We start from the raw sequence: 26,475 nt of genomic DNA on the forward strand, positions 1-26,475 counted from the left end.
AGGGAAACTCTTGAAAATCCGTAATAACTTTTTACTAGGTGTATCGATTTTAATAATTCTTTTTTTGTTGGAAAGGAGATATCCCAAGCTTAGTACCATGATAAGGAAACTAGGATCTGATGATGGGATCCTAGAGAAATCGAGGGAAACTCTTGAAAATCCGTAATAACTTTTTACTAGGTGTACCGATTTTAATAATTCTTTTTTTGTTGGAAAGAAGATATCTCTAGTTTAGTACCATGATAAGGAAACCTGGATCTGATGATGGAATCCTAGAGAAATCGAGGGAACTTCTTGAAAATCCGCAATAACTTTTTATTAGGTGTACCGATTTTAATAATTTTTAATTTATTCGAAAGCTGATGTTTGTCATGTGGTCACATATAAATTTTATTGAGATCCGATAACTACTTTTTGAGTAATCTTTGATAATGCGTTGTTACTTGACTATTTTTTCGTCGATCTACGTTGTATTACTCGTCGATGTAATTGAAGTCGGTTTTTTTTTTCGTTTGCGAGCAAACACAATTATTTAATGCGAACTTGATAAAATATGTTTTTATATGTAATAAAAAAATTATAAAATTGCAATGAATAAATTAACTATTAAAGATACCAAATTGCACATAAGTTTCTTAATTAATAAAAAAAGTATCATGTTTTTACCTATTATTAGCCTCTATTGCAGTGTTTCCCAAAGTGGGCGATAACGCCCCCTTGTGGGCGCTGCAGTACTAAATGGTAAGAGACCTAGGAAAAAAATGGTTCCGTTGTGTAGAGGCTTGGGGGGCGATTTGTAATTTAATCTATAAGGACTCTCGACTACAACTTGTGAACATCAACTAATATTCATTAAAAGATTGCTCAAAGGGGGCACTATAAAATAATTTATTCTCTTAGTGGGCAGTAGACAAAATAAGTTTGGGAACCCATGTTCTATTGTAAAGTTCTCTTTTATGAGTTAGTATAAATTGCTGGTGTCGATTTGCGACTTGTCTTTATTAATAATAAGTTAAAACAAGCTCAATCATCAAACTTCTACATATTACAATATACAATACATTAGACAATAATAAAATTAAATTTTAATGGTAATTATACACAGATATTTTGCTAGAAACATCAATTTTCTAAGACACACAACTTTTATCAATCAACATGCATACGTATGACTAATTCTTTATTGTATAATTAAATTTAAAAATACTTTGTCTGGACAGACACATAAGAACAAGAAAAGAAATAAAATGTACGGAAATGTTTAATATACTGACCAGATATGTCATTAATAAGTAATTGACAACTTGAATTTATATTCAAATATATATTGTTAATTCAATTCTATATCGGTTATCCAAGCTTTTTATACATTTTAGATAGCCAGTAATTCAAATGAATGCAATGTCAAAAAATGTTGACTTTTTTTGTATTATTAAGATAAAAATAATGATCTTGATTTTAGGTATCTATCATTACGAGTTACTGTCATAAAATTCTAGTATTGCGTTTGATTATGATATATCAGTTGTCAATCATTAAAACTCTTGATTTTGACAGATATAGGTATATAATATATTTTAGAGTACTATTTGAATAGTAAGACATTTTAAGACAATGGGTTGATTTACCAAACTTGTAAATCACAGTGACTCGATAGCAAATAATTGTTACATCAAGTAGTCCTTCCTGGTCAGTGTGTTAGGAAGTATTTCTGTCAACAAAAAAAAAAATATATTGTTCTGTCAATTCGCTCTAATAGTTTGTGATAGCTTCGACTGCTTTATGAATCTCCTAGTGACAAACGAACTGACGCTACACCAAGCTTTTTATATATATTTTAAGCTACTTAAATATACATACAAATTTTATTACCCAAAATCTACATCCAACCCTTACCATATAACCCTGTTGACTTAAAAGTTGTAGCCTTGTAATTTTTATATTATAAGTTTATATAATGAACTAGCGACTCGCCCTGGCTTTGTACGAGTGCAATGGTAATACTAAATATAAAATATATATAATATATAATATATGCGCAAAAAAAAGTGTTTATTTAGACCACATTAGAAACCTCTAAAACTATTAGTGTTCCTCTACTATATTGTGCATCTATTATACATATAAACATTACTGGAATCACTCTATTTATTATAGAAAACCACAATCAAAATCCGTTGCCTAATTTTAAAGATCATACAGACAGCGGGTTGTTTTATACTAAGTAGTGATATTCTAATTAAGATAAAAAATTTGGTGACAATTTCTTTTCAAATTCATGTGATTTATTTCAATTAGACTGTATTTATTCCATCCATTTTGATATGTGAAATTATTGTAATTATTAAGATTAATTTAGAAAACAAAAAAGCTACTTTTGTTGTAAAATGAACTTATAATTATGTTTGATGGTATATTTAATATTATTTTATAATTTAGTATCATGTAATATCTATGTATAAATGATGAAATAGAACAACCAAGGCAGCTGTAGAACATTTTAAAGCATCTAATATGAAAGAGTTGAGTTACCGGTATAACAAGTGCTAAGCATCTTGATAATTAAAATATCTTATTGAAAATCGCAATAATTTTAGTTAGAGTCAGTATGGACATACATACATATACTTGTATTGAGAATAGCAGGTACGGACTTAACTCTTCCATATACATATCCAAAATACTTTATTTTGTACATGATAGTAGACGTTTGCATTTGTATATTTTATTATTTTATAGCGTAATTCGCAATTTTGTATAGAAATAATGTTTGATCTATGAAACAAGCGTAATTTATGTATTCTTTGCAAAACCCCAATGTTTTATATAGTGATTTTTGTTGTAATAAAGGTGTTTAATAAAATCTTTAGTTTATTTTTTTCAAAGATGTTATACGCCTTTTCTTTACTTATTTTGAGGTAAATAGGTAAAAAATAAAGAAGACTTATTTTAATTCACTTTATTTTTAGAGAAATAAACGTTTTTTAAAATCCCCCATTTATACAAAATGATAAGTCTACGGTAAGTACATAATGTTTTTAACACGAACTTAATTAAGCCTGTACAATTAAAACTATATAATGAAAGGTTAATATTTAAATACGTCCCTTCCACCTAAATATTTTACAGAATAAAATAAAAAATATTACATACTAGCTGACCCGGCGAACTTCGTATCGCCTAACAGTGACTTTTAAGTATTATCACAAATCTTTTGTATGGGAGTATAGAAAAGTGTTGTTTTTAGACTTTTTCAGGAAATTTAAAAAAAATTTTTAATTTTTCTCTCCGTAAGAACCATCCTCGTACTTCAAGGAATATTTAAAAAAAAGAATTAGCGAAATCGGTCCAACCGTTCTCGTGTTTTGCGCTTAGCAACACATTCAGCGACTCATTTTTATATTATAGATACTCATTTCTTTTGCTATCTATTCCGATATAAAAATCATGCATGCTGGCCAGTAATGACACCTTAAAGTCTATTAAGCTAATAACGTCATAGCAATAAAAACATGGCGTCGATTCTAGGTGTCATTTATAGAGTGGAGAAGAAACATCTACACTCCATAGTGTCATTGTAGCAAGTCTGAATGCCGAGTTAAAAATGTCAGAATATCTAAACATTACCCTCTATGATGTGGATATTATCTTATTTTTCGTATCCGTTTGCGATAAAACGTATGTAATATTTTAAAATATTTTTCTACACTAACCTCATAGATCAAGTAAAAAAAATAGATAACGCACTTAGAACAAAAAAGTGAAGCCACTTTTTTAAATATGTGTGAGTGAATGAAGTGTTGACACTTTTTAAAAAAAGTCCCTGAAAATTTTATTAAGTGGGATTAAACACAATTAATTTAATATAGGTAAAATGGGTATGCAAAAATAAAAATCTGTTTATAGTTTTAAATATATTTATTCCTTTTTTTTGTTTCAAATTGTTAAATAAATCTATTGCAGCCAAGTTTTGATTTAATGAATTGTATAAATCTGTGTCTAATCAATGAAAATTGCGTTTTTAAGTAATTGATGATTTCTCTGAAGGACAAGTTCCTGTTTTAAGGACATCTAACTCGTTGCTGTAATTATTTAATTTTTTTTACATTTTTTTAAAATAAAGTTCCTGTTTTTTTAACTTTTCTCTTAGTTTATTTTTTCTAGGTGTATCAAAGATTGAATCTTGGTTAACGACTGATTTTAGACTCATCCGGTAGGTCCTAGAACAAAAAGTACAACATTAAAATACGTAGTAGTAAGTAGTAGTATGTACGTGATGGAACTCTGTGAAGTCCACGTTTTGTACCATACATGTCAGCTTTATCAAAATGGTTTGAACGAACCACACTAGATGAGGATGGCTGTCGTTGTAGTTCATTTCGGCTCAGTCGTACAGCAGCTACCTGAGGCAGGGCATAGCAGGAATTTCCTGCTCAAAATATGGAGCAGCCCGACTGGGGTAGTACCTCGACCTTACAGAAGATCATAGCTAAATAATACTGTTTTCAAACAGTATTGTGTTCCTGTTGGTGAGTAAGGTGAGCTCCTGGAGGATTGGGGATTGGGTCGGCAACGCGCTTGCGATGCTTCTGGTGTTGCAGGCGTCTATAAGCTACGGTAATCTCTTACCATACGCCGTACGCTTGTTTGCCGACCTAGTGATATATAAAAATAAAAAAACCTATTCATCTATTAAAATATTCGTTGGAAACCTAAAATCATGATATTTAGTAGTAAAATATAAGTAGTTAATTCACAAATTTAAACAGACACAAACGAGTTAAAAATTCATATTTAGCTTGACTTCAATTTAGGTAAAACATAAAATCACACGATAAAAAAAAAAACACAATAATGATGTCCACTTTCTACTTAATTATTTTTCTATGATTTCCTACAATTTACTTACCCGCCTTTTGGGCTAATGGAAATAAGAATTACTGGTAACACTCCCTCGGTACGTCATTTCGGGACATGGAAATTATAAGTTCCGAATAACCTCAATATTATTTTGGAATAACAAAAAATATAAAGTTTTGTATGTACTTACGCGTGAAACGATATTTCTTCAGACTTTTTGTTCACTTTGGTATTGTTTTTGCACCATTAAATTACAAAAGAACGGCATTTTGTAGGCAAAGTTACTGTACGAGGCCCCGTGAGATACTGCCGAAAATGAGCGTAGTTTGATGCATATGTGTGGGTGAGCGCGTGTTTTTACTTGAAGGAACCGAGTTTTGTGGCTTCAGTAACAACAAAGGCCGCGCATTATCTACCTTTTTTTACTTGATCTGAGACTAACCTAAGCATATATTAGTCTATCTTTTTGGTAACGAAGATACAAATAAAAGTTCTGAAACCAGTTTGAAATTGAATATAATTATGTATTTGAAAAATCCCGTGTCTAGGTCTAGCAATAGTATGCCCTCGGCTTCTCATTACGTGATTACAATTTGTAAAATGAACATTCAAAGATCCGAAACTTCGTATAACGAAATTTTTGATTTTGATTCAACTACGGTAAAACTAAAAATATTCTGCGAAATAAAGAAGTAGCATTGAGCAAAATATTATATAAAGTCTGGATCTGTACAATTTCATCTTAATTATTTTAATACGACTGTATCAATCCTGATAATAGATACAAAACTTTACTTCCAAAATCGTATACTGCTCAATTTTACGTTGAATATTTGAAATAAAGTATGAATTACTTTAAGATGATAAATTTGTATCTCAAAAAAAAAAAAAAAAAATACACAACCGAATTGAGAATCCTTTTTTTAATGGTTAAAAACGATTTGTTTTGTTATGGAACCGTTCAAATTCAAATATGTGGTGTCATGGGACACCAGGTAGGAACGAAGTTCCTTCGGATAGTATAGAAGCAACACAATTTGAAAAAAAAGTTGAATTTTATATATATTTTCTAGTTCTTGTTTTTTTTTTTTTTAATTTTGTTGATTGGCTTTTAATCAAGTACAGAAAAGTATTTAGGAAATTTAGTATTTTAAAAAATAACAAATACCGTAAAATAAAATAAATCAAACAAAATAATAATAATAATACTAATTTAAACTATTAAGTGAAATAAAAAAAACATCTCTTTATTTATTTTTGTCGACAGTATAAAATTACATAAATAATTTTAATAAAACTACTTAACTAGTAATATTTTAGTTTTACAAACATCATATTATACAGTCGTGTGACTGATATTACGTCACTTCCGTTATATATTTTTCTTACGGTTTTAGTATCACATTTTTTTCAGTTCGGTCGCCCAGCCAAATATCAAGCCTACCGTAAGGAACTTCGTTCCAATAATCAGAAATAGGTTTTGTAATTGCAATTCTGCCTTTAAACTAAATCTTTACATATTACGTAGGTATGTACCAACTTGGTGCTCCATTTTGTTTTCCCGCTTTTGCAGGTACATTTCCATTAGAATCCAACCGATTCTAAATAAAAAAAGTGCGTGCGTACAAAGTACACATGTCAGAAGTGAAACTTCTTTGGCAAACTAATTTTTAAGTCTCGTTATATTTATACAAATCTGAAGCTTTAGATTTCTGTTCTAGCGCCATCTAGTTAGTTTTCAATGTAATACTATCGAAATTAATGTAACAACCTGTATAGTTTTAGTTTCTATAGTACACGCTAGATGGTTCTGTTGTTCAACAAAAACGTTGCACATCTTCGTGACGCTAATATTATTATTATTGCATTTCATCCGTAAACATTTTACCCTCATGCGCTTAAAGAAGTTTTACTTCAAAAACAATAAATATTTACTCCAGGAAAAATAAATTTTATTTATTTATTAGTGCTCTAAAAAATATCGGGCTCACATTTATTTAACGTTAAATACCCGTTTTATATTTAAAATTGTAAAATAAATGCCCACATGAAAAAAACGGCTACACCCTGGTTGATAACAGTGGACAATTTTTTTTCTCACATTTCTAGAAAATTCGTGTAAATATAGACCAGAGAGAGTAGATCACGAAAACTTTGAAACCGATTCGAACTATCTGGTGGAGATAGTACAATCTGAAACAAAAATATAATTTTCTAATGTTTACCCGAATTTCAAAATAATGAAACAACTTTTTCGGCTTATTAAGTTTTTTAGATGCCCGACGTTTCGGATACTTTACAGCAACCATGGTCATGGGAGGACCTGCGAATCCGAATCCGATAAAGTTGTTAGTACAGTAGGTGTAGGTTTTTAACGTGAAGTAAAACAAGACCTTGGGCCTGTTTTACCTTAACAAGTAAACTACTTGTTAAGGTAAAACACTTTATTTGTTACTGTGCTGTGTGGCTACGGCACCAAATAATATAGCCACCCTCTCTCTTCCCGTAGGTGTCGTAAGAGGCGACTAAGGGATAGCATAGTTCCACTGCCACCTTGGATTTTAAGAAGCCGACTGATGGCGGGATAACCATCTAACCGCTGGCTTTGAACCACACAGGCCGAAGACGGGCAGCAGCATCTTAGGTGCGACAAAGCCAGCCCTGCGGTTACCAACCCGCCTGCCCAGCGTGGTGACTATGGGCAACACACATGAGTTCACGAATTGTTGGCGCGAACTTGTGGAGGCCTATGTCCAGCAGTGGACTGCAATAGGCTGGAATGATGATGATGATGATGATGATGAAGTAAACTACAACTTTTGGATTCAAAGAAATATTTTACTAATGCGTTTTCATTAATAGTTTGATAGTGGAAAAGAAAAACATATGATAAGCTTATATATATTTGAATAACTGTATATGATTGACTAACCATAATATATAAAGATTTAATTTGAAGCAAAAATGTATGGAGGACCAAAAGATTTACCGCCCGACATTTTTTCTCTTTTACTCAACAAAAATAATAGCCGGTGTGAACTCGCCATTTTGTCTAAAGCAATTCAGAATTTCTATTGTTATTTGGCACCTTATAAAAGCGATAGATTAACAATTTGACTGTCAAACCAAAGTTTAATTCATTATATTAGGTTCTTACATAATTATGAAATTGGCGTTTTGTATGGTCGGAACATTAAGTCGATTTTTTATATATAAGTAGGTAATATATTTAATTCATAAAAGTATTTACCATTGCTATCTATGCTCTTTTGCGATTTTATAAGTAGTTCATTTAAATAATGAAAAAAAAACCATGCGGACAGGAATCAATAAAATGTTTGAAGGTGGTGTGGCCCTATCGGAGTAAATTTTTTTCCTTGCAAGAAGTTATCCAAATTTCGAAAAAAAAAAGGTAATCTGTTGGTCCAAGGTCCGGGGGTTACGATGAATGCCTTAGACATTCCAATTGAAGCTCCTCTAATTAATGGTAGCTGTCTGTTGTGCAGTGTTCTCAGAGGCAAACTGGTCTAGCGTTGTCCTGAAGCAGTAGTGGCCTAGAGCGATTGACTAGCCTTGGTTGTTTAGCAGCTAGCTGTTAAATCATGGTTTGCAGTTGAGGACAATGGACATCTGCCGTAATTTTTTGGCCAGAATTAAGAACGCTGTAGTGAACAACATAAGCACTAGTCCACCAGACGCTCACAAGTAACGGTTTTTGAGTCAATTTTAGCTTGGGGCAGGATTTGTCTGGCTCCTAGCGAGCCAAATTCTGCCTGCCAAGATGGTTCAGTCATTGCGATGCGTGCTTCCGATTATCGTTCATGATCTACTTTTCATCACATGTAATGATTAGATTTAAAAATCCTTCATGTTTTTACGAATCAGCGGAATTTCTTATCCTTGGTGCATATCAATGCGCAGAGCATACTTGCTCACTATTCTGATCTTCTCACATCTTTTAGCACTAGCACTGCTGATTGCATACTTGTCTCTGAAACCTGGCTTAAGCCATCCATCCCGTCCACTAGTTGCTCTCTTCCTGGCTACCAACTATTCCGTAATGATCGTACGGATCAGGGTGGCGGAGGCGTGGGAATTTTCCTTCGCAGCTGCATCCCAGCTACTGTAGTTTGTTGCTCATCTTCGCATGTATCAGGGACTCTTGAATATCTTTTTGTAGAAATTATCATCAACCACAGAAAACTCCTATTGGGGGTTCTTTATAGTCCAAATGACAAAGTTAATTACTTTAACAACCTGGAGAATATTCTTGAGAGCTTAGTTCCTAATTATGAGCATATAATTTGCATGGGCGATCTTAACACATGCCTTCTAAAAAATGATAGCAGAGCACAAACATTACTTTCGCTTACCTCTTCTGTTGATCTTCACCTCATACCTATATCTGCTCCTACTCACCACTTCCCTAACTCAAGACCATCCCTTATTGACTTAGCCTTTGCCTCTAACCCCAATCTTGTTTCATCTCATGGACAAATGACATCCCCTTTCTCCTATCATGACCTAATTTTCCTAACATACAAAATACGTCCTCCCAAAATCAGAGACAAAGTTCTCCTTCAGCGGAATTTTAAGCAGATGGATCTGGAACGTTTAAGAGAGGATGTGAGGAACATCGACTGGTCAACTATATACAATGCAAATGACATCAATACCATGGTTGAATCATTAACTGCTGAGCTGATTAAGATCTATGACGTACATGCCCCCATTAGACCAGTACGAATGAAACGGGCGCCAGCCCCATGGTTGTCACCTGTCATTAAAAAGACCATGGCTAAACGTGACAGGGTCAAATCTGCATATAAAAAATTGCCGACGGCTGATAATTTGTCTAAATATAAAACTCTACGTAACCTCTGCAACAGGATGTGTAGGGATGCAAAACGTCGCTACATTCATTACTCAGTTCAGAATCGTACCCAAGCGCAAGTTTGGAGATTCTTACGGTCGCTAGGAGTAGGCAAACCCTCTGATGCTTGTCAAAGCTCAGTGGATCCTAATATTTTAAACACTCACTTCACCACTCCACCTCTCACTTTAGACGCCAATGTTAAATCATCCACTCTTTCTATTTTAAATAGTCAGGCTCCTACCGACCTACCTCAATTCTTCTTCAAATCAGTCAATGCAGAAGTGGTAAAGAAGTATGTCCGCTCTATCTCCACCAAGGCCATTGGTAGTGACAATCTCAGTCTTGAGATGATTCTTCCGGTGCTGGAGGACATTGCATCTGTGATCACGCACATAATTAACTTCTCACTGTCATGCAATGTTTTTCCTTCGCTCTGGAAGAAGGCAGTTGTCATTCCACTACCCAAAACCTCAAATCCCTCCTGTCCTGCTCAATATCGTCCTATATCTATCCTTCCCATTTTATCCAAGGTCCTGGAATCTATAGTTCACCAACAACTCTATTCTTACCTTATTTCCAACTCTCTACTATGCCCCTATCAATCCGGTTTCCGTCCTTCCCACAGCACTGTTGGAGCGCTTTTGAATGTGACGGAGGATATTCGGTGGGCTATGGATAGCACCAAGCTCACTGCAATGATTTTGTTAGACTTCAGTAGCGCTTTCAACTCTGTAGACTATGACATACTTCTTGGCACTCTTCGTGCAGTTAACATCTCCCCCACTTGCATTGGCTGGTTTCACTCATATCTTTCGGGACGTCAGCAGTCTGTAACGACTGATTTTAACTCATCGAATTGGTTGACCCTTACTGCTGGTGTCCCACAAGGCGGCGTACTTTCCCCGTTACTTTTTTCTATATTTATTAATAACATCTCCAGTGCTATTTCTTCTCCCTTCCACCTGTATGCAGACGATTTACAAATATACCGTCACTTTGGACTGGCTGAGTTGCATGAGACTATCAATCTCCTTAACAAGGACCTAGCTGCAATCTGTCAATGGGCCAATTCGTTTGGACTTATTATAAATCCAGCAAAATCTCAAGCAATAATTATCGGTAGCAGCCGTTTGAGAAACCGTATTGCCTGGGAAACAGTACCTCCAGTCTTGTACTGTGGCACACCGATACCATACTGCGACAAAGTTAGAAACCTAGGCTTGATTTTGGACAAAAACTTATCGTGGATAGCTCATGTCAACGAAGTCAGCCGAAGGATGCACTACACCTTCCACTCTCTTAAGCGTCTCCAATATTTTCTTCCCTTTCAAACCAAAATTCTGCTTGCGCAATCCCTTCTTTTACCTATCCTCGATTATGCAGATGTGTGCTATTTAGATGTGACAAAGGAGCTACTTAATAAATTAGAGCGTCTACAAAATCTTGCGATACGCTTCATCTTTGGTTTACGTAAATACGATCACATCACCCAATTTCGCACTCAACTTAAGTGGCTCCCAATCCAACTTCGCCGTGATATGCACATCCTTTCTTTTCTCTATAACATACTCCATGACCAAAATGCTCCCTCCTACCTTCGGTCCCGTTTCCTTCTTTCTCCTACCCCAACACGATCTAGAAGGTCTTGCATCACATCGATGCTCGAAGTCCCCAGACATAACACCAACTTCCTCCTCAATTCATTCACAATACGCGCTGCAAAACTTTGGAACCATCTACCGAGAGTGATCCAAGACAGCACTTCAATTTATGCTTTCAAGGACAGGCTAAGAAAACATCTTCTCTCCGAAGCTATGAATCTCTCATAATTGTTGTACTCTCAATATATGTATGTATGTATGTATGTATGTATGTATGTATGTATGTATGTATGTATGTATGTATGTATGTATGTATTTATGTATGTGTATGTATGTATATGTGTATGTATTTATGTATGTATATGTGTAGATATGTATGTGGGCATGTACGAATGCATATGTGCATGTAACTGTGTAAGTATTTAAGTATATATGTATTTTATATCACAAATGCGCTTATGAGTCCCGCGATAACATTTTCTCTCACCACCATGGGTAGACTGGTAGAGATCTCTTACAGAGATAAGTTCGCCCTTGCCAACATTTTTTGTAAACTTGTAATTATGATTTTTTTTTAAAGTGCAATAAAGAATATATACATTATTGTGCTGGTTGAGTAATGTAACGCAGCAGTCTAAGCACGTAAGTCGGTTTGCTTCACTCAATTCATGAGGTGGGTACCTTTCAAGCTTTTTTTACCTACCCAATTTGCTTCAAGTGGATTAAAACAATTTTATCACTAACAACGCAGCCTGCAGCTAACTCAGATATGGTTTGTAATGGATCCACTTCTACAATAGCCTTCAATTCTTCATTATCAACTTTGGTCTCCGGCTGTCCACGGGGCTTGTTCTCCAGGTCGAAATTTCCAGAACGAAAACGTTGGAACCAAAAACGCACTGTGTTTTCTTTTGCGATACCACAGCCGTACACATTAACCCTCCTAGCAGTTTCTGTAGTATTAGTGTTACTGCACTCGTACTCGTAAATAACACGATATTTTAAGTTTTCCATTTTGTAAACTGAGTGACGCAAAGATGAAAAACAAAAGAGGAAAAAACAAATGAATTACAATTTTCGAAACGCAAATACATTAGTAAATAGCTGTATAAAATTGAATTACGAATTCTTAACCGAAGAGGAAATATTTGAGATCAAAGTGGCCAGTCAAAACGCCAATTTCATATGCAAGGACCTTATATTCATTTATTATATATTTTGGTTAAAATCCGTTTATGTATTAAAAAAAAACATTTCTTTTCAATATAGGATTTTGTTACAAAATAGAAACTACTACCAAGTATGGAACAATAATAAATAAACGCTTCACACTCAACGGCCCCCAGTAGGATTTTCTCCGTGTTGGGGGTCCGGAAACACACACAATACACATGCACAAACGCCCAGACCACGACAAACATCTATATGGCCAATACAACCACCAGCGCAACAGTCAGTACTGTGACCGCTGCGCCAACGCGTCATCTCAATAACGTAAAAATAAAAAACCAATACCTTTCCCATTTAATCTTCGCTTGCGGTATCGTGTCATCGCTTTCCTTGAAGAGGTAGCGGCGGATACCCGGGAGGTAGTCGTCAAAGTAGTCCTTCCAATCGACGTCACTCATACTGAATGGGAAAATCTAAAAACATAAAATTTTTAATCCTTTATCATTACATCAGACATTTTTGCTAGCCTTATTTTACGATACAATTTGATAAAAAATACTTGTTCTGTCCTCAGTTTTTCCTATAATAATATTAGTATTAGGTTCCTGTGTCCCCTCGTTGGGGCAGAAGGCGTCCACAGTGCATCTCCAACCCGAATAGTCCTGAGCGTCTTGCTTGAGCTCACTCCAGGTATTCCGATGGCCTTAGCTTCGTCAATGATTGTTTTCCGCCTGGTTTGTTTTGGACGGCCACGTTCGCACTTTCCTTGGCGGTTCCAGTCTAGTTCCAGTATATGGTTAGAATCCCTCGGAGATTGTGGCCTATCCAGCTCCATTTCCAACCTTTGCTCTGCTGGTCGATCGGGCTTTCACTGCAGCGCTCTCAAAGTTGTCCGTTGGAGATTATGTTGGGCCAGTAAATACTGAGGAATCTCGGTTGTTAGGGTCATCGAGAACACGGAAAATTTCCGCGAAGTGTTCCTGCTAGAGTCGTAGCTCCTTATTTTCCTATGATAGTCTAATTCAACTGTCATTAGAGTCTTACATAAGGCAGTAAATTAATTTCCTTAATTATCCGAAAAAAAAAACTTTAAGTCTATCTCAAAATACCTCAGAATATCAGTCTCAATACAGTTTCAAGTTTGTCTTATATCAGTATCCCTACTTTGTGTTTGTAAGTACTAGTTATATGGGGCCTGTCTTACTGTTGTCGTGTTTATCTCAATACCGTCTCAAGATTGTCTTATGCCTGTCTAACATCTCAGATTAAACAAAAAGTTCTTCATATGCTTCATTTTTGTACAGCCGTTAGTCCATTTTATGCCAGCTTTTCTTCTCGTTACAGGACAGTCTCAGGTTAATTTTATTATATACTCATGTCTATTTCAGTGAAGTTTCAAAATTTCTCGCATTTATCTTTATATAATTTTGGGTTGGGTTAAGTTCAAGAAAATCATCTCCATTTTATGTCTATTTCGTCACATTTTTTCATTAGTAGCATAGTGTTATGTATTTATCAATTTGTTAGTAGGTAGAAAAAATCCTACTTGTCTTTCATAATATCAATGAATTTCAGATTGTACAGTTAGTATTTTGGAAAGGAGCTCCTTGTAACAAAGTACTAGAATATCTTGTCATACTGTCCTCTTTGATGTAGTTTAGGTACAGCTAAATTTCCACTAATATACGCCGTTGCGGTCATCCTTTGTTAGGAAAAGTTAGTTTCGCTGTATTAAAATTATTATAGAAAACTAGCTGACCCCGCAAACGTTGTTTTGCCATATATTTTATTAACCTTCTCAATCACCCCCTCCTTATAACTTAGGGGAATGAAAAATAGATGTTGGCCGATTTTCAGACCTACCCGATATGCACACAAAATTTCATAATATTTTATTAACCCTCTTAACTCCCCCCCCCCTATAACTTAGGGGTATGAAAAATAGATGTTGTTCGATTCTCAGACCTACCCGATATGCACAAATTTTTTTATGAGAATCGGTCAAGCCGTTTCGGAGGAGTTTAACTACAAACACCGCGACACGAGAATTTTATATATTAGATGAAAATAAATTTTATTTACTTGTTTGTCCAGATCAGATGTCTTGTCCCACAGTTCTCTAGTCCGTCGATTGCAGACCTTTATTTCTGTCGTGCAGAAGTGTTTCAGCACTGATGTGAATTTGTGTATCGTCCTGTATTTTTTTAACATTCTGAAAATATAATCTAATATTAACTACATGCAGATCTAGTAAAAGAATAACATCGTTTAGTTCTAGCAACCAAAAATGCTGACGTAAATCATCACTCATGATCATCACTTCAGCCTATCGCAGTTCACTGCTGGACATAGGCCTCTTCAAACATAGGTTTTAAATTTATATGTGTGTAACATGGATAAAAAACATTGGTTAAGAGTTAACATTTGTACATACTTTGGTTTTTTTCCAATGCATACAGCTAATCCGTCAACCATCGCAGCAGGTAGCAAATGTAAGAAAAATCTGTATATATAGTTCAGAAACGCCGAATTCGTCAGTATTAAATAGATATACCTGAAAATATATTAAAACTCTATAATCGATCTAAGCCTTTAGGCTTTCATGATCACTAACAACATGGTTCTTTTGGCAATTCTACATTATCATATTTATTGTAGGTCATTTTTAGTTCAAAACATTTTGGCACTATTTCAAACGCTCTTCCCATAAAAATCATAGTAATGTGGCGAACTTCCTGATGATAATAAACGCCACAATATTATTTTGTCAACTTGGACCAGCTTTTAATTTTCAATACAAACACAACAAATATATATATATATATATATATATATATATAGTTATATATTTGACCATTTGATTGTTAGAATGCCCCCCATTAAGATTTTCGCAGCGACAAAAGGTAGCCTGTGTCCTTTCCCTAAGTCTGTTCCCTAAGTAAAATTAGTAAGTATGAAAAATCTTACCAAACAGCATTTGAAAAAGGATTTTTATCGATGTCCCCCCAAGCGAGGTGTATAAAATCGCCCCATGTTATTCTATTCTCCACCGAACTGACGTAGTTGAATATTGGTGGTTCTGATAACGTGCTGGAAATAATAATTGATTTGATTGTTTGTTTAACTTTTTGCAGCACGGGTGGCGTACTAGCATACGATCCACCTGATGGTTATCGGAATTCGTACTACACTGGTATAGAGTCCCGATTACCATCAAGAGTATCGCACATGTGTGTCTAAACCCGACCCTCCGCAGTTGATCTCTACTTACTAACACAGGAACACAACACTAATTGAAAACAGCATTATTTAACTGTGATCTGGTTGAGGTACTGAGGTATCCAGTCGGGCTCCAAAATTGCAAGCAAGATAATTCTTTAAATACATTATATTATAATGTCCTACCTCTATAATACGCTGATCGCCTTAACGAACCTAACCGATTTTAAATTTATTTTTAGTGGAAGATCGATGAAGGTTGAAGATTAAATATAATACATTACACTAAGGCTTTTCAAACTAGATCAATTATTATTCGAAGACAACGCCAGTATAACTATGAAGGATGCTTACTTCAGCGTTTTAAGTCATTTAGTGATAATTAAACATTACCCGTTCGTGTATTCCTTATGGACATCATAAGCGGCTACCATCAGGCAATTGACCACTATGTCAACGGGTACAATTTCAGCGGTTACAGACGCATCACACTCCATCGTTCGTAGCATCCCTGTTACTGAAAACATAAATAATTATGAAACTTTTCACTCTGTCAAAGAAATAAAAATGTATGGCAATAAATATAAAAATTTAATTATCTGAAAAATAGCTTTACACTGTTCAATCTACATATACTCGTAAATACAAAAAGTGTTCTACTGTTTAAAACTTTTTTATATTACTATTTTGCACAATAAGCCTGTAGTTTCCCTGATGTTAAGCTGTTGTCGTAGTCTATAGGCGCAATCTGCATCACAACATCACAAGCACGATGAAGACTCTATATGTTTACTGATGTGCTGTGCTCTAGCTCAATATACATTAATCAAACTATGGTTACGTCTTTGAACACATGGCCATCAATCAATGAGATCCCATAGTTCCCACCAGACCAACATCCAATAACCATGACGGCCAATAGGTATATCCATCTTTTTCTTGTAAAGCCACTAATAATTATAACTAGTGGTCACTCAGTGGTCGGAATTCGACAATAATTAATTTAAATTATAAGTTTTAACTCCTTAAAGGTTCTGTTGTCAAAAATTATACTTCTATAATAATAAACAAAAGAGTATAGATACGTGTGCCTGCATGTAATGTTTTTTTTTTATTGATTTATTATATATTTTTATGCATGTTTAAAAAAATATAGCATTAACCACTCCTCTATATTAACTATAAGTGTGCGTAATTTCATACTCCTCCGTCAGCGCAATTTTCGTAAAAAGTGTCACAAAGTTTTGGCTACACGTATTAATATATAAATAATCGTCATGACCAATCTGTTATTGTTTTGTTCTAGAAACATATTTTTAACACCAAAAGTATATACACTCAACGCTTGAAAACCCCTAAACTATATAATTTTGGGAAAATCAAAAAAAAAAAAAAACAGAAACATTTCTTGGTATATAAATATTTATAGGAAGTCACGTAAGTTATGAGATTGTAGAGAATATTTAAAAAGATAATATGAAGCATAAAATATTTCAAGAAAAGTCCAGTTCACATAACTACTAACCAGCTCCAACTGTAATTCCAACGGGTCCGTACATGTTGTCCACCCAGCATTTTATAGGCTCTTTTGCTGTAGATGCCACTATAAAAAAACGTATAAAATTAAAAACAACTTTTTCTTGATCTGGATTTGGCAATAGTAATAGCAACTCGTAAATATTACATCTTCATACAGGGTGGATGAATACAAGCGATAGGCATTAAACGAAACTACATTATTTTACCTACTACATACTATTGCTATCACTCAATAGAAGCAGTATCTTAAGTTTAGTTGTCAACCTTTACTGTGATATAAAATAAAAAATCTTATTGTGTTCCCAGAACAAGGGTTCAATTGAGAACGCAAAAAATTAAACAATATTAGGGATATGCTAAATATTCACAGATGTCACAACCTAGGGTCATAAGTACAATAATGTACTAAATACATAATACTTATTGTTTTAGTCACTCCTGGACATAAATATATCTTCATGTAGGAGGGTCTTCAAGAGTCAGAGCTAAATCCACCACGCTTTTTCACTGCAGGTTGGCAGATATATTTCTATTATGAGTAACGATTGTTATCGGGTGTTTATGATGACAAAAGAGGCAGACAGCTTAACGCGCTCTTCGAGGCACGGAGGGGAACCCAAAAGGCTAGAGATCCACACCGGAAGTAAATATTTATAAAAATCAGTTCAGCCTATCACAGTCCACTACTGGACATAGGCCTCCCCAAGCTCGCGCCAGAAATGGCATGAACTCTTGAATGGGTTGGTGACTGCAGCGCTGGCTTTGTCACACCGAAAATGCTACTGCCCGTCTTCGGCCTGTGTATTTTAAAGCCAGCAGTTGGATGGTTACCCGCCATCGGTCGGCTTTTTAAGTTCAAAGGTGGTAGTGAAACTGTATTATCCCTTAGTCGCCTCTTACGACACCCACGGTAAGAGAGGAGGTAGCTACATTCTTTACTACCGTAACCACAGAGCAAATACAAATATGTATCTATCCCTAGCAAAAGTCGAACCTGCAACTGCCGTTACTTAGACGTGGCACACGCACCACGTCAATACTTAATATGTTCACAAATAATTACTTACCGATGGCAGGTCTAATTATTGCTAATGGCACGCTTCCTGAATTCTGTCTAAGTTCTTTCTCCGCCAAAGCCTTGCTAAATGTGTAGGTATTAGGCCGTTTGCCCAAAATGCTGCATAAGAAATCATAAAATAATAATTGTTAATTTACTTACTAATGCTTGACGGTCAATTTCATTAAGAACATACAGTTTTATGAATTGGTAAAAATTATTGTTATAAAGAATAGCAGTATATATGGTTTCTTCATTCAGTGTATTGCCTCAAGGAATGAAAATTAAACATACTAGTAGTAAAGATAGTCAGCACTTTTCCTATAGATGCCATACCGAGTCGAAATAAACTGAAGCAGTCCGTAAACATCCCAGTATGTACCAAAATCTTTTAGTCTTATATCAAAGAAGTTAACGACCACATACTGAGATGCTCTATTGGTTATGACGTGTTCATATAATATCAGTAGGAAAACCTATAAAGAGAAATAAAAAACTCCTGGTAAATATCATCACCATGTTTCTCACAGCTTCTACTTACTCATCACATCAACACATTTGTGGTAATGTTAAAACCGATATTAATCTCTTAAAGCTAATTGACATTATTTCCCTTTGTAGTTACTTTAAAACATCACTAATAAAAGACATACGTAGGAAGCATTTCGTTGATCTCTTCGTCTGTCAGTTTGTCGATCATCTGCTGTAGTTTCTTGCAGTCCATCTCGCATGGGTAGAACTTCTCTTCGATGCGTGTCAGATGTGCGTTGGAGTACAACGTCGATATGTGCATGAAAGCCTAGGATTTTTTTTTTTTATTATTTCTTTATTTTATTAAGGGACTTTTATACGCAAGTACATGCCATCACATCATAAAACTACGAAATATCACATGAAATGGGGGGATGTATTGAGATATTACGCGTGTTTATTGTTCTAAACCAAAAAAAAATACTGAGAAACACCCTGCAACCTTGACGTCTGTCTACAAATGTGTACTACGATGCTTAAGTTTTCAAAATTTAAATACCTGTATTCAAAGATAATATTCTGAAAATTTCGGTTTTTTGCACAAAAATTCACGTGATTTTTAGGTTTGTGGGAAGGGAGTAGTTCGAAACCTTACCAAACATCACCAAGGGAGTTAAAAAGTCACTGAAAATCGTCACATGATTAATTGGCGACCCCTGACCTAATCGTAACTATATAATCAAATGAGACTTTGAGTCTGAATAATATATAGATTAGAATCCTCACTTAAAGTTGGACGAGCGAATATACCATGAAACATTCCAGTATCTAATCTATTCAAATATCAAATATCATAAGTCTCGTATGGCTTCTCTGCCATTGAAATCGTATACATTTAATTAGAATTGAGATAAGAACTTCTTCGGTTCTTGTTATTATACCTTATAAACCTTCTGATGAGCCGTTTTTGGACACTCTATTCTCAAAATTGTTAGGAATGGACGTTAAAATCTTCCCGATACAGTGCGGGTCCAACGTAGCTTATAGGTGTGTGTCTGCGTGTGTTTGTTTGTGCCTGTTTTGTATATGCTTTGTGTGTGTATGACTCACCGAGCACTAACTCACTGAGCTCAGAAAAACATTTATGTATGAAATTTGTAGTTCTGACAATTATTAAAATATTGGATTTTGAGTCAATATTACTCTTACTGTTTATTCGTTTAATACCGGAACAGTACAAAGATATCGACACCATCTTCCCAATGGTTAATATTCATTTACGATTAGTCAGTCGCTATCTTTGTTATATGTATTGCAGGGTAGTTACACAATAAATACTGTTATCATTTAAATTTTTGCTTCTAATTATTTTATAAGATTGTATTTTTGTTACTGTGATTATTATTTATCGAAATACCGGAAGAGCATAAAGATAGAGCCACCATATTCCGAATAGTTCATATAACTTTCTGATTGGGCAGTCGCCATCTTTGTCATCTATTGGTGGGATTGTTTTCCTATAATTATGATAATTTATAAGTGAAGAAACCGTTATTATTTAATTATTTGCGCTTAACGTTGCTACTCGATAAGTGGCGTATGAGTGTTTAGTGTCGTGTAGTTAAAAGTGTGTATTGTGAATGAATAACTATAGGCTTGAAGTGAGAAATAAGTGTTGCATTGAGTGTTTGCAGTCGTTGTTCTACAGTAGAGTCCAGGGCAAAAGACTAAATTAATCATCATCATCATTGTCTGTATATGTTTATTACCTTCAAGCCCTTCATGTCTTTGGCCATCTGCAACAAATATAAGGGTGCTTGCACGTTGGTTATTAAGGCTATTTTCAGGTGTTCATCGAACTTCACCGTGGCTGCGGAGTGGAATATCACGTGTACCTGTAAATATGAGGTGTAAATTGTATTTTTAATTCTGCCTAAAATGTCAACTTAGCAGTAGGCAAATTTACATATACTCGTATAATACGTGCATTTGATTTAAAATAATTCTTAACAAATTCTCTTAAAATATTCAACAATCTCTCTGGTGTAGTGATACGAGTAGTTGCCTTAAACACCTACGGTTTGAAGGTTCGATTCCCGCTCGGGATGTATATTTGTATTTGTACAAATATTTCTTTTTTCTTTTTCCACCGTGCCTCGGAGAGCACGTTAAGCCGTCGGTCCCGGTTGTTATCGATTAATACATGATAGCGATCGTTACTCATAATAGGGAACATATCCGCCCACCCATAGTGGTGCAGCGTGGTGGATTAAGGTCCAATCTTTCTGCTTCGTGAAGAAAGTGGTCTATGCCCAACAGTGGGATGTTACAAGCTGAATCGGATCGGGTAACAAATTTAGTCAAATTCAAGTTGCAAACTCTAGAAATGGTTAAAATAAAAATAAAACATTTCTCAAATAACAAAAAACAGATCAATTATAAATTACCTATAGTAATAAAATAATGCGATAGTGTACCAATTTTCAAAACAAAGCTCATAATTCATGTTTTACGTAATACGTCATAAAATCCTTTTTAAGATAACAATAGTTAGCCAACTTCATCGGAAGAAAAATTATAATTACATAACAGTGTATATTATGTGCTGTGTGGTTACGGTAGTAAGAATATAGCCACCCCCTCTCTTCCCGTGGGTGTCGTAAGAGGCGACTAAGGAATAACACAGTTCCACTACCACCTTGGAACTTAAAAAGCCGACCGATGGCGGGATAACCATCCAACTGCTGGTTTTGAAATACACAGGCCGAAGACGGGCAGCAGCGTCTTCGGTGCGGCAAAGCCAGCCCTGCGGTCACCAACCAACGGCAAAACACATGAGTTCACGCCATTTTTGGAGCAAACTTGTGGAAGGCTATGTCCAGCCGTGGACTGCGATAGGTTGGTGTGTGTGTGTGTGTGTGTGAGTGTGTGTGTGTGTGTGTGTGTGTCTATGTGTGTGTATTGTTCTTATGAGAAATAAACTTCTTTAAACCTATAAATTAAGTTATCATTTATACAAATGATAATCTATTGAGATAAATATTTCACTTATATAGGTCTCTTTATTGAGGTTTTTAAATAAAATAGGTCTATCCTCCTTAAATGATACTGATATCAAACCTTTATGTTCCGCTAAATATGACGGTGAGGGTATATATATATATATACCCTCACCGTCATATATATATATATATACATTTATTATGTATGTTCGGGGATAACTCCGTCGTTCATGAACCGATTTTGATAATTCTTTTTTTTTTGTTGGAAAGGAGATATCCCTAGTTTGGTACCATGATAAGAAAACCAGGATCTGATGATGGGATCCCAGAGAAATCGAAGGAAATTCTCGAAAATCTGCATTTTTACTGGGTGTACCGATTTTGATGATTTTTTCGAAAGAAATGGAATACATAACGGGTGAATTAACTATAAATAAAATGAGTTGTATGGGCATATGCGCTGTGTATAGACCACCTCTCACATGTAAATCTCGATTTATAGGAGAATTAACAAATATAATTAAGAACTACACACATAAAAATAATTACCTTGTAATTGGTGATATGAACATTGACTTGAAGCAGAGTAACCCTGTGACGACCTTATATCTTAATTCTTTGAGTAATTTGGGCTTTGAGTGTGCTATAAATCAATTTACGCGTATAGAAAAACACGGCAATATATTATGCAGATCGTGCATTGACCATCTATTCATCCGTAGTTATTGCAGTAACATAAATGTGTATAGCGCGGTAGTAAATATCGCACCAGCTGATCACTGAATTACCGCCTGTGCGTGGCCGATGACGTCATCCGTCGACGCGCCCGAGCACGGCCGCAGCCGATCGAGCGCTCGCGCATTTATAAATGTATTAGATAACAATAAATTGAAAAATGAACTTCGTAATATTGATTGGCGTGAATGTTTAAATATTCAGAATCCAAATGAAATCATTTCTTCAATAGAAAATAAATTTAAAAGTGCATATAACATGTGTACAACATCAAAAAATATTAGCTTAAATAATAGGCGGAACTCGTGCAAGTGGGTTAACCAACGATTAAAATATATGTGTTATAAGCGGGACCAATTGTATAATGTGTGGCGGAAAGATGAAAATAATTCTGCTAAAAGGTTATATTATAATATTTATCGTAATAAAACCAATAAATACATTAAAAAGTTAAAAAATAAATAGGTATATTATGTCAGAGGTGTGTAGTAATTTTAAAAATCCAAGAATAATGTGGGGAATAATTTATAGGATATCCGGAAAAATCACTAGATGCATTGATGATACCTTATTAAAGTTCTTTAAATTAACCCCTTTAACATTAGCGAACAACTTTGCAAAAGAGTTCGACCTTTCAGTAAATAAAATAAAAATTAACTGTGACACTAAACTTTTAGATCAAAATCTGTACGAAATAAAACCCACTATGACCTTAAGAGTAAAACTCGCTAGTCACGAGGCTGTTGCCCAAATCTTAAAACGTATCAACTTAAATAAAAGTCCAGGTTATGACGGAATCCGTGCGCGCGAAATTAAATATTTATCTGATGTGCTGGTACCTATTATATGTCACCTAATAAATCGCTGTCTGGATACAGGATTATATCCTGGCAGTCTCAAGGTCGGATTTATAAGACCCATATTCAAAAAGGGCAAGCATAATGATTACAGTAACTACCGACCTATCACTATACTGTCTTGTATCGATAAAATTATTGAAAGCTTTTTAGGGGATCAAATAACATCTTTTCTGAGAAACAATCATATCATTAACCACAAACAGTATGGCTTTCAGAAAAACAGAAGCACTACTGACTTGTTAAGGGAATTTACAGATGAAATAAACTTCTATCTTAATGAAAAATATCATGTAATTACTTTATTTATAGACTTCTCGAAAGCCTTTGATATGCTAGATTTCAATACTTTATACAGTAAATTATCACAAAATGGAATTCAAGGCCCTTTACTAAATTTAATAAAAGATTATCATGCGAATCGCTTTATCACCGTTAAAGTTGCCAATTGCTATAGTAGTATGTATCCAACCACAAATGGATCAGGGATCTGTAATTGGGCCAATTGAATATCTCCTCTATGTTAATGAAATGTGTAATTTGATAAAACAAGGCTCCATTTATCAATTTGCCAACGACACTTGTTTGATTGCGGCACATAGATCAGTATCTGAAGCTGAAAATATTATGCAAAACAACTATAATCTTATTTGTAAATGGGCCCATGATGTTGGACTGGTGATTAACGCTCAAAAAACTAAATTTATACATATACATTCTTCCCATAACGTACCTATCACCTCCCCTGCTATCATGGCCCACACTCATGAATGTTTCCATAGTAGTCGTATTAGTTTGAATTGTCAATGTCCACTGTTAGAAAAAGTAAATCAACATACTTATCTCGGCATCGTTATTGATAACAAATTTAGCTGGAAGCCTCACATAGACCTCGTCTGCTCTAAATTAAGATCTCTACTTAGTAGATTGTTTATATTGAAACATAAGCTCCCATATAAAATTTGTAGAACACTGTATCTAGCCCTGGCTCAATCTGTTATCAGTTATGGACTGAGTAGCTACGGTAGGACCTATAAAACACATTTAAATAGTATTTATGCCTTACAGTTACGTTTATTAAAAACCATTATCCCAAAATTTGAAAATAAACGTATCTTGAATGAAAGTGATATTTTTAAATATTGTAATGTCATGGATGTATTTACTTTGGTGAAATTCAATATCCTAAATGAAGTTAATGATCCTTCTTTACTAATCGAAAAATGTAGACCCAATATCCTAAGAAATATCCAAAACTCAAAAAAATTTGTTGTGCCGAATGCTAGGAATTTTTACGGAGCTAGAATGTTAAACACTATTATACCTGCATTTGTTAATGAACTTCCCGAAGACCTGCAAGAGTTATACCTGGACAAACGAAAATATAGAAGATCACTAAAAGAACATTTACTAAAATCTTTAAGCGTTTAATAGTTACAAAATTTTGGTAATTACCTTAGTTTTAATTTAATGGCTATAACATGGTACGGTACGATAAAGATATCATATGATAATATGATATGCGACGCGGCGGCTTGTCCGGATAAGCTCTTGTGAGTTTTTGTGGCAGGCTTATGTATAAGTTTTAACTATGTGTTTTTTGTATTTTGAACAAATAAAAAAAAAAAAAAAATATAATCGAAAGCCGATGTTTATCATGTGGTCACATTTAAATTTCATCGAGATCTGATTACAAATTTTGGAGTAATCTTTGATAATTGAAGTCGGTTTTTCTTCGTTTGCCTGCAAACACAATTATCTTAATATAGGAACTGGGTAATCTATTTATAAATATCCAAACTCTTAGGTACAATTAAGTCACATGTAATACATTTATTATTTTCATATTAATTAACGCCTTATGATAGTAAGGTGTTAGTTTTCTTACCATTCTTTGTAAGTAGTTTAATTAATTCATTACATAAGGTATATGAAATACGTCAAGAGATATAAAAATATTAAGTATGTACAATCAATAATAACAGGGTCAAACACAAAAACGTTAAAAAAAGTGTTCAGGCTACATAAACTATAGATATTAATTATTTTATCGTTCAGGCATTTTTTAAATTCAAGGCAAAACTTTGGACGATTTGATTTCTAAAGTTTTTCAGATCTGATGACTAAAATATTAATTTAAGGATCTCTTTAGAGCGAAAATGTCCCCTTCTGTGGACTGTTCGGATAAGACGTCCTTCAGTTTGACAGTGATTTAAAAATATTTAAGGATCGATTAGTATCTTATTTGAATTAAAGAAACATTTGGAAACTAAGCAATAATTTAAACATGTGTTCTATAAAAAATCATCGTCCCTAAATTACGAATAAAAACATATAAACATGTTGTTCTGATATTTATAGTCTTCTTCTGTAGACACGTAAAATAGACAATGTTTTAAAAATTTGGAACCCATCCGATATTTATTTTTTTATCGTATTGGCATTACTGTCTTCTCCAGTAGTCATTTCTTCGTAACTCTGATAAACGATTTTGGTATCGATGAAGAATATTTATTTAAGGAGTTACACAAGATTTTGGTCGAGTTTGGTGAGTCTTTCCTGTACTGCGTGTATGTTAGTAAGTAGACTCTTTAAAAATAAATGAGACCTAAGCTTCTATGCATATTAAGTAACTGATTGCAAAATCTAAATTGTTTTTATTCTAACTTCAATATGTAACACGCCATCTTTAATATATTTACAATTATCTTTCCTGTAGACATATTTCCTGTAGATACATTTTGCACATTTTAAGTGATGGTCTCTTAACTCCGCAACAAGTCTATGTTTTTTTTTTAACTTGCTACATTATTAAGTAAAGAGTTTTCCGTTACAACTATTAATTGGCATTTTACTAAGCGAGGTCATGGAAAACGTGCACCTGATGGTGATGGTGGGTGTATCAAGCGTATTTGTGACAGTCGTGTTGCAAAGAGATGACGTATCGAATTTAGATGATTTGATGGTATGTTTAAGCTTAAATTGTAGAGGTATATAGAAACTTATAAGATCGACGAGTCGAAGTTTCCTGAAATCGATTAGGTTTTGTATGAGATTGCTACACGTCCTTTTAAAGGAACGCTCGAAA

The 26,475-nt window shown here is 34.4% G+C and overlaps 1 protein-coding gene across 1 annotated transcript in view; it reads right to left on the minus strand.

Annotated features, from left to right (window-relative positions):
• Window positions 1-6,790: 6,790 nt before the first annotated feature.
• The window catches only part of LOC123668104 (fatty acyl-CoA reductase wat-like), a 36,676-nt gene continuing 16,991 nt past the window's right edge, over window positions 6,791-26,475 (minus strand). Inside the window, exons 4-13 of the mRNA XM_045601897.1 lie at window positions 20,563-20,688; window positions 18,976-19,121; window positions 18,333-18,442; window positions 17,252-17,329; window positions 16,120-16,243; window positions 15,475-15,597; window positions 14,942-15,061; window positions 14,590-14,719; window positions 12,853-12,980; window positions 6,791-7,053 (exon numbers count right to left, since the gene is read on the minus strand). Coding sequence (XP_045457853.1) covers window positions 6,966-7,053; window positions 12,853-12,980; window positions 14,590-14,719; window positions 14,942-15,061; window positions 15,475-15,597; window positions 16,120-16,243; window positions 17,252-17,329; window positions 18,333-18,442; window positions 18,976-19,121; window positions 20,563-20,688 — 1,173 coding nt within the window. The 3' untranslated portion in view covers window positions 6,791-6,965. The remainder of the gene's footprint in view (window positions 7,054-12,852; window positions 12,981-14,589; window positions 14,720-14,941; window positions 15,062-15,474; window positions 15,598-16,119; window positions 16,244-17,251; window positions 17,330-18,332; window positions 18,443-18,975; window positions 19,122-20,562; window positions 20,689-26,475) is intronic.

The sequence above is a fragment of the Melitaea cinxia genome, chromosome 30 (genome assembly GCF_905220565.1).
Source record: "Melitaea cinxia chromosome 30, ilMelCinx1.1, whole genome shotgun sequence".
Lineage (NCBI taxonomy): Eukaryota > Metazoa > Arthropoda > Insecta > Lepidoptera > Nymphalidae > Melitaea > Melitaea cinxia.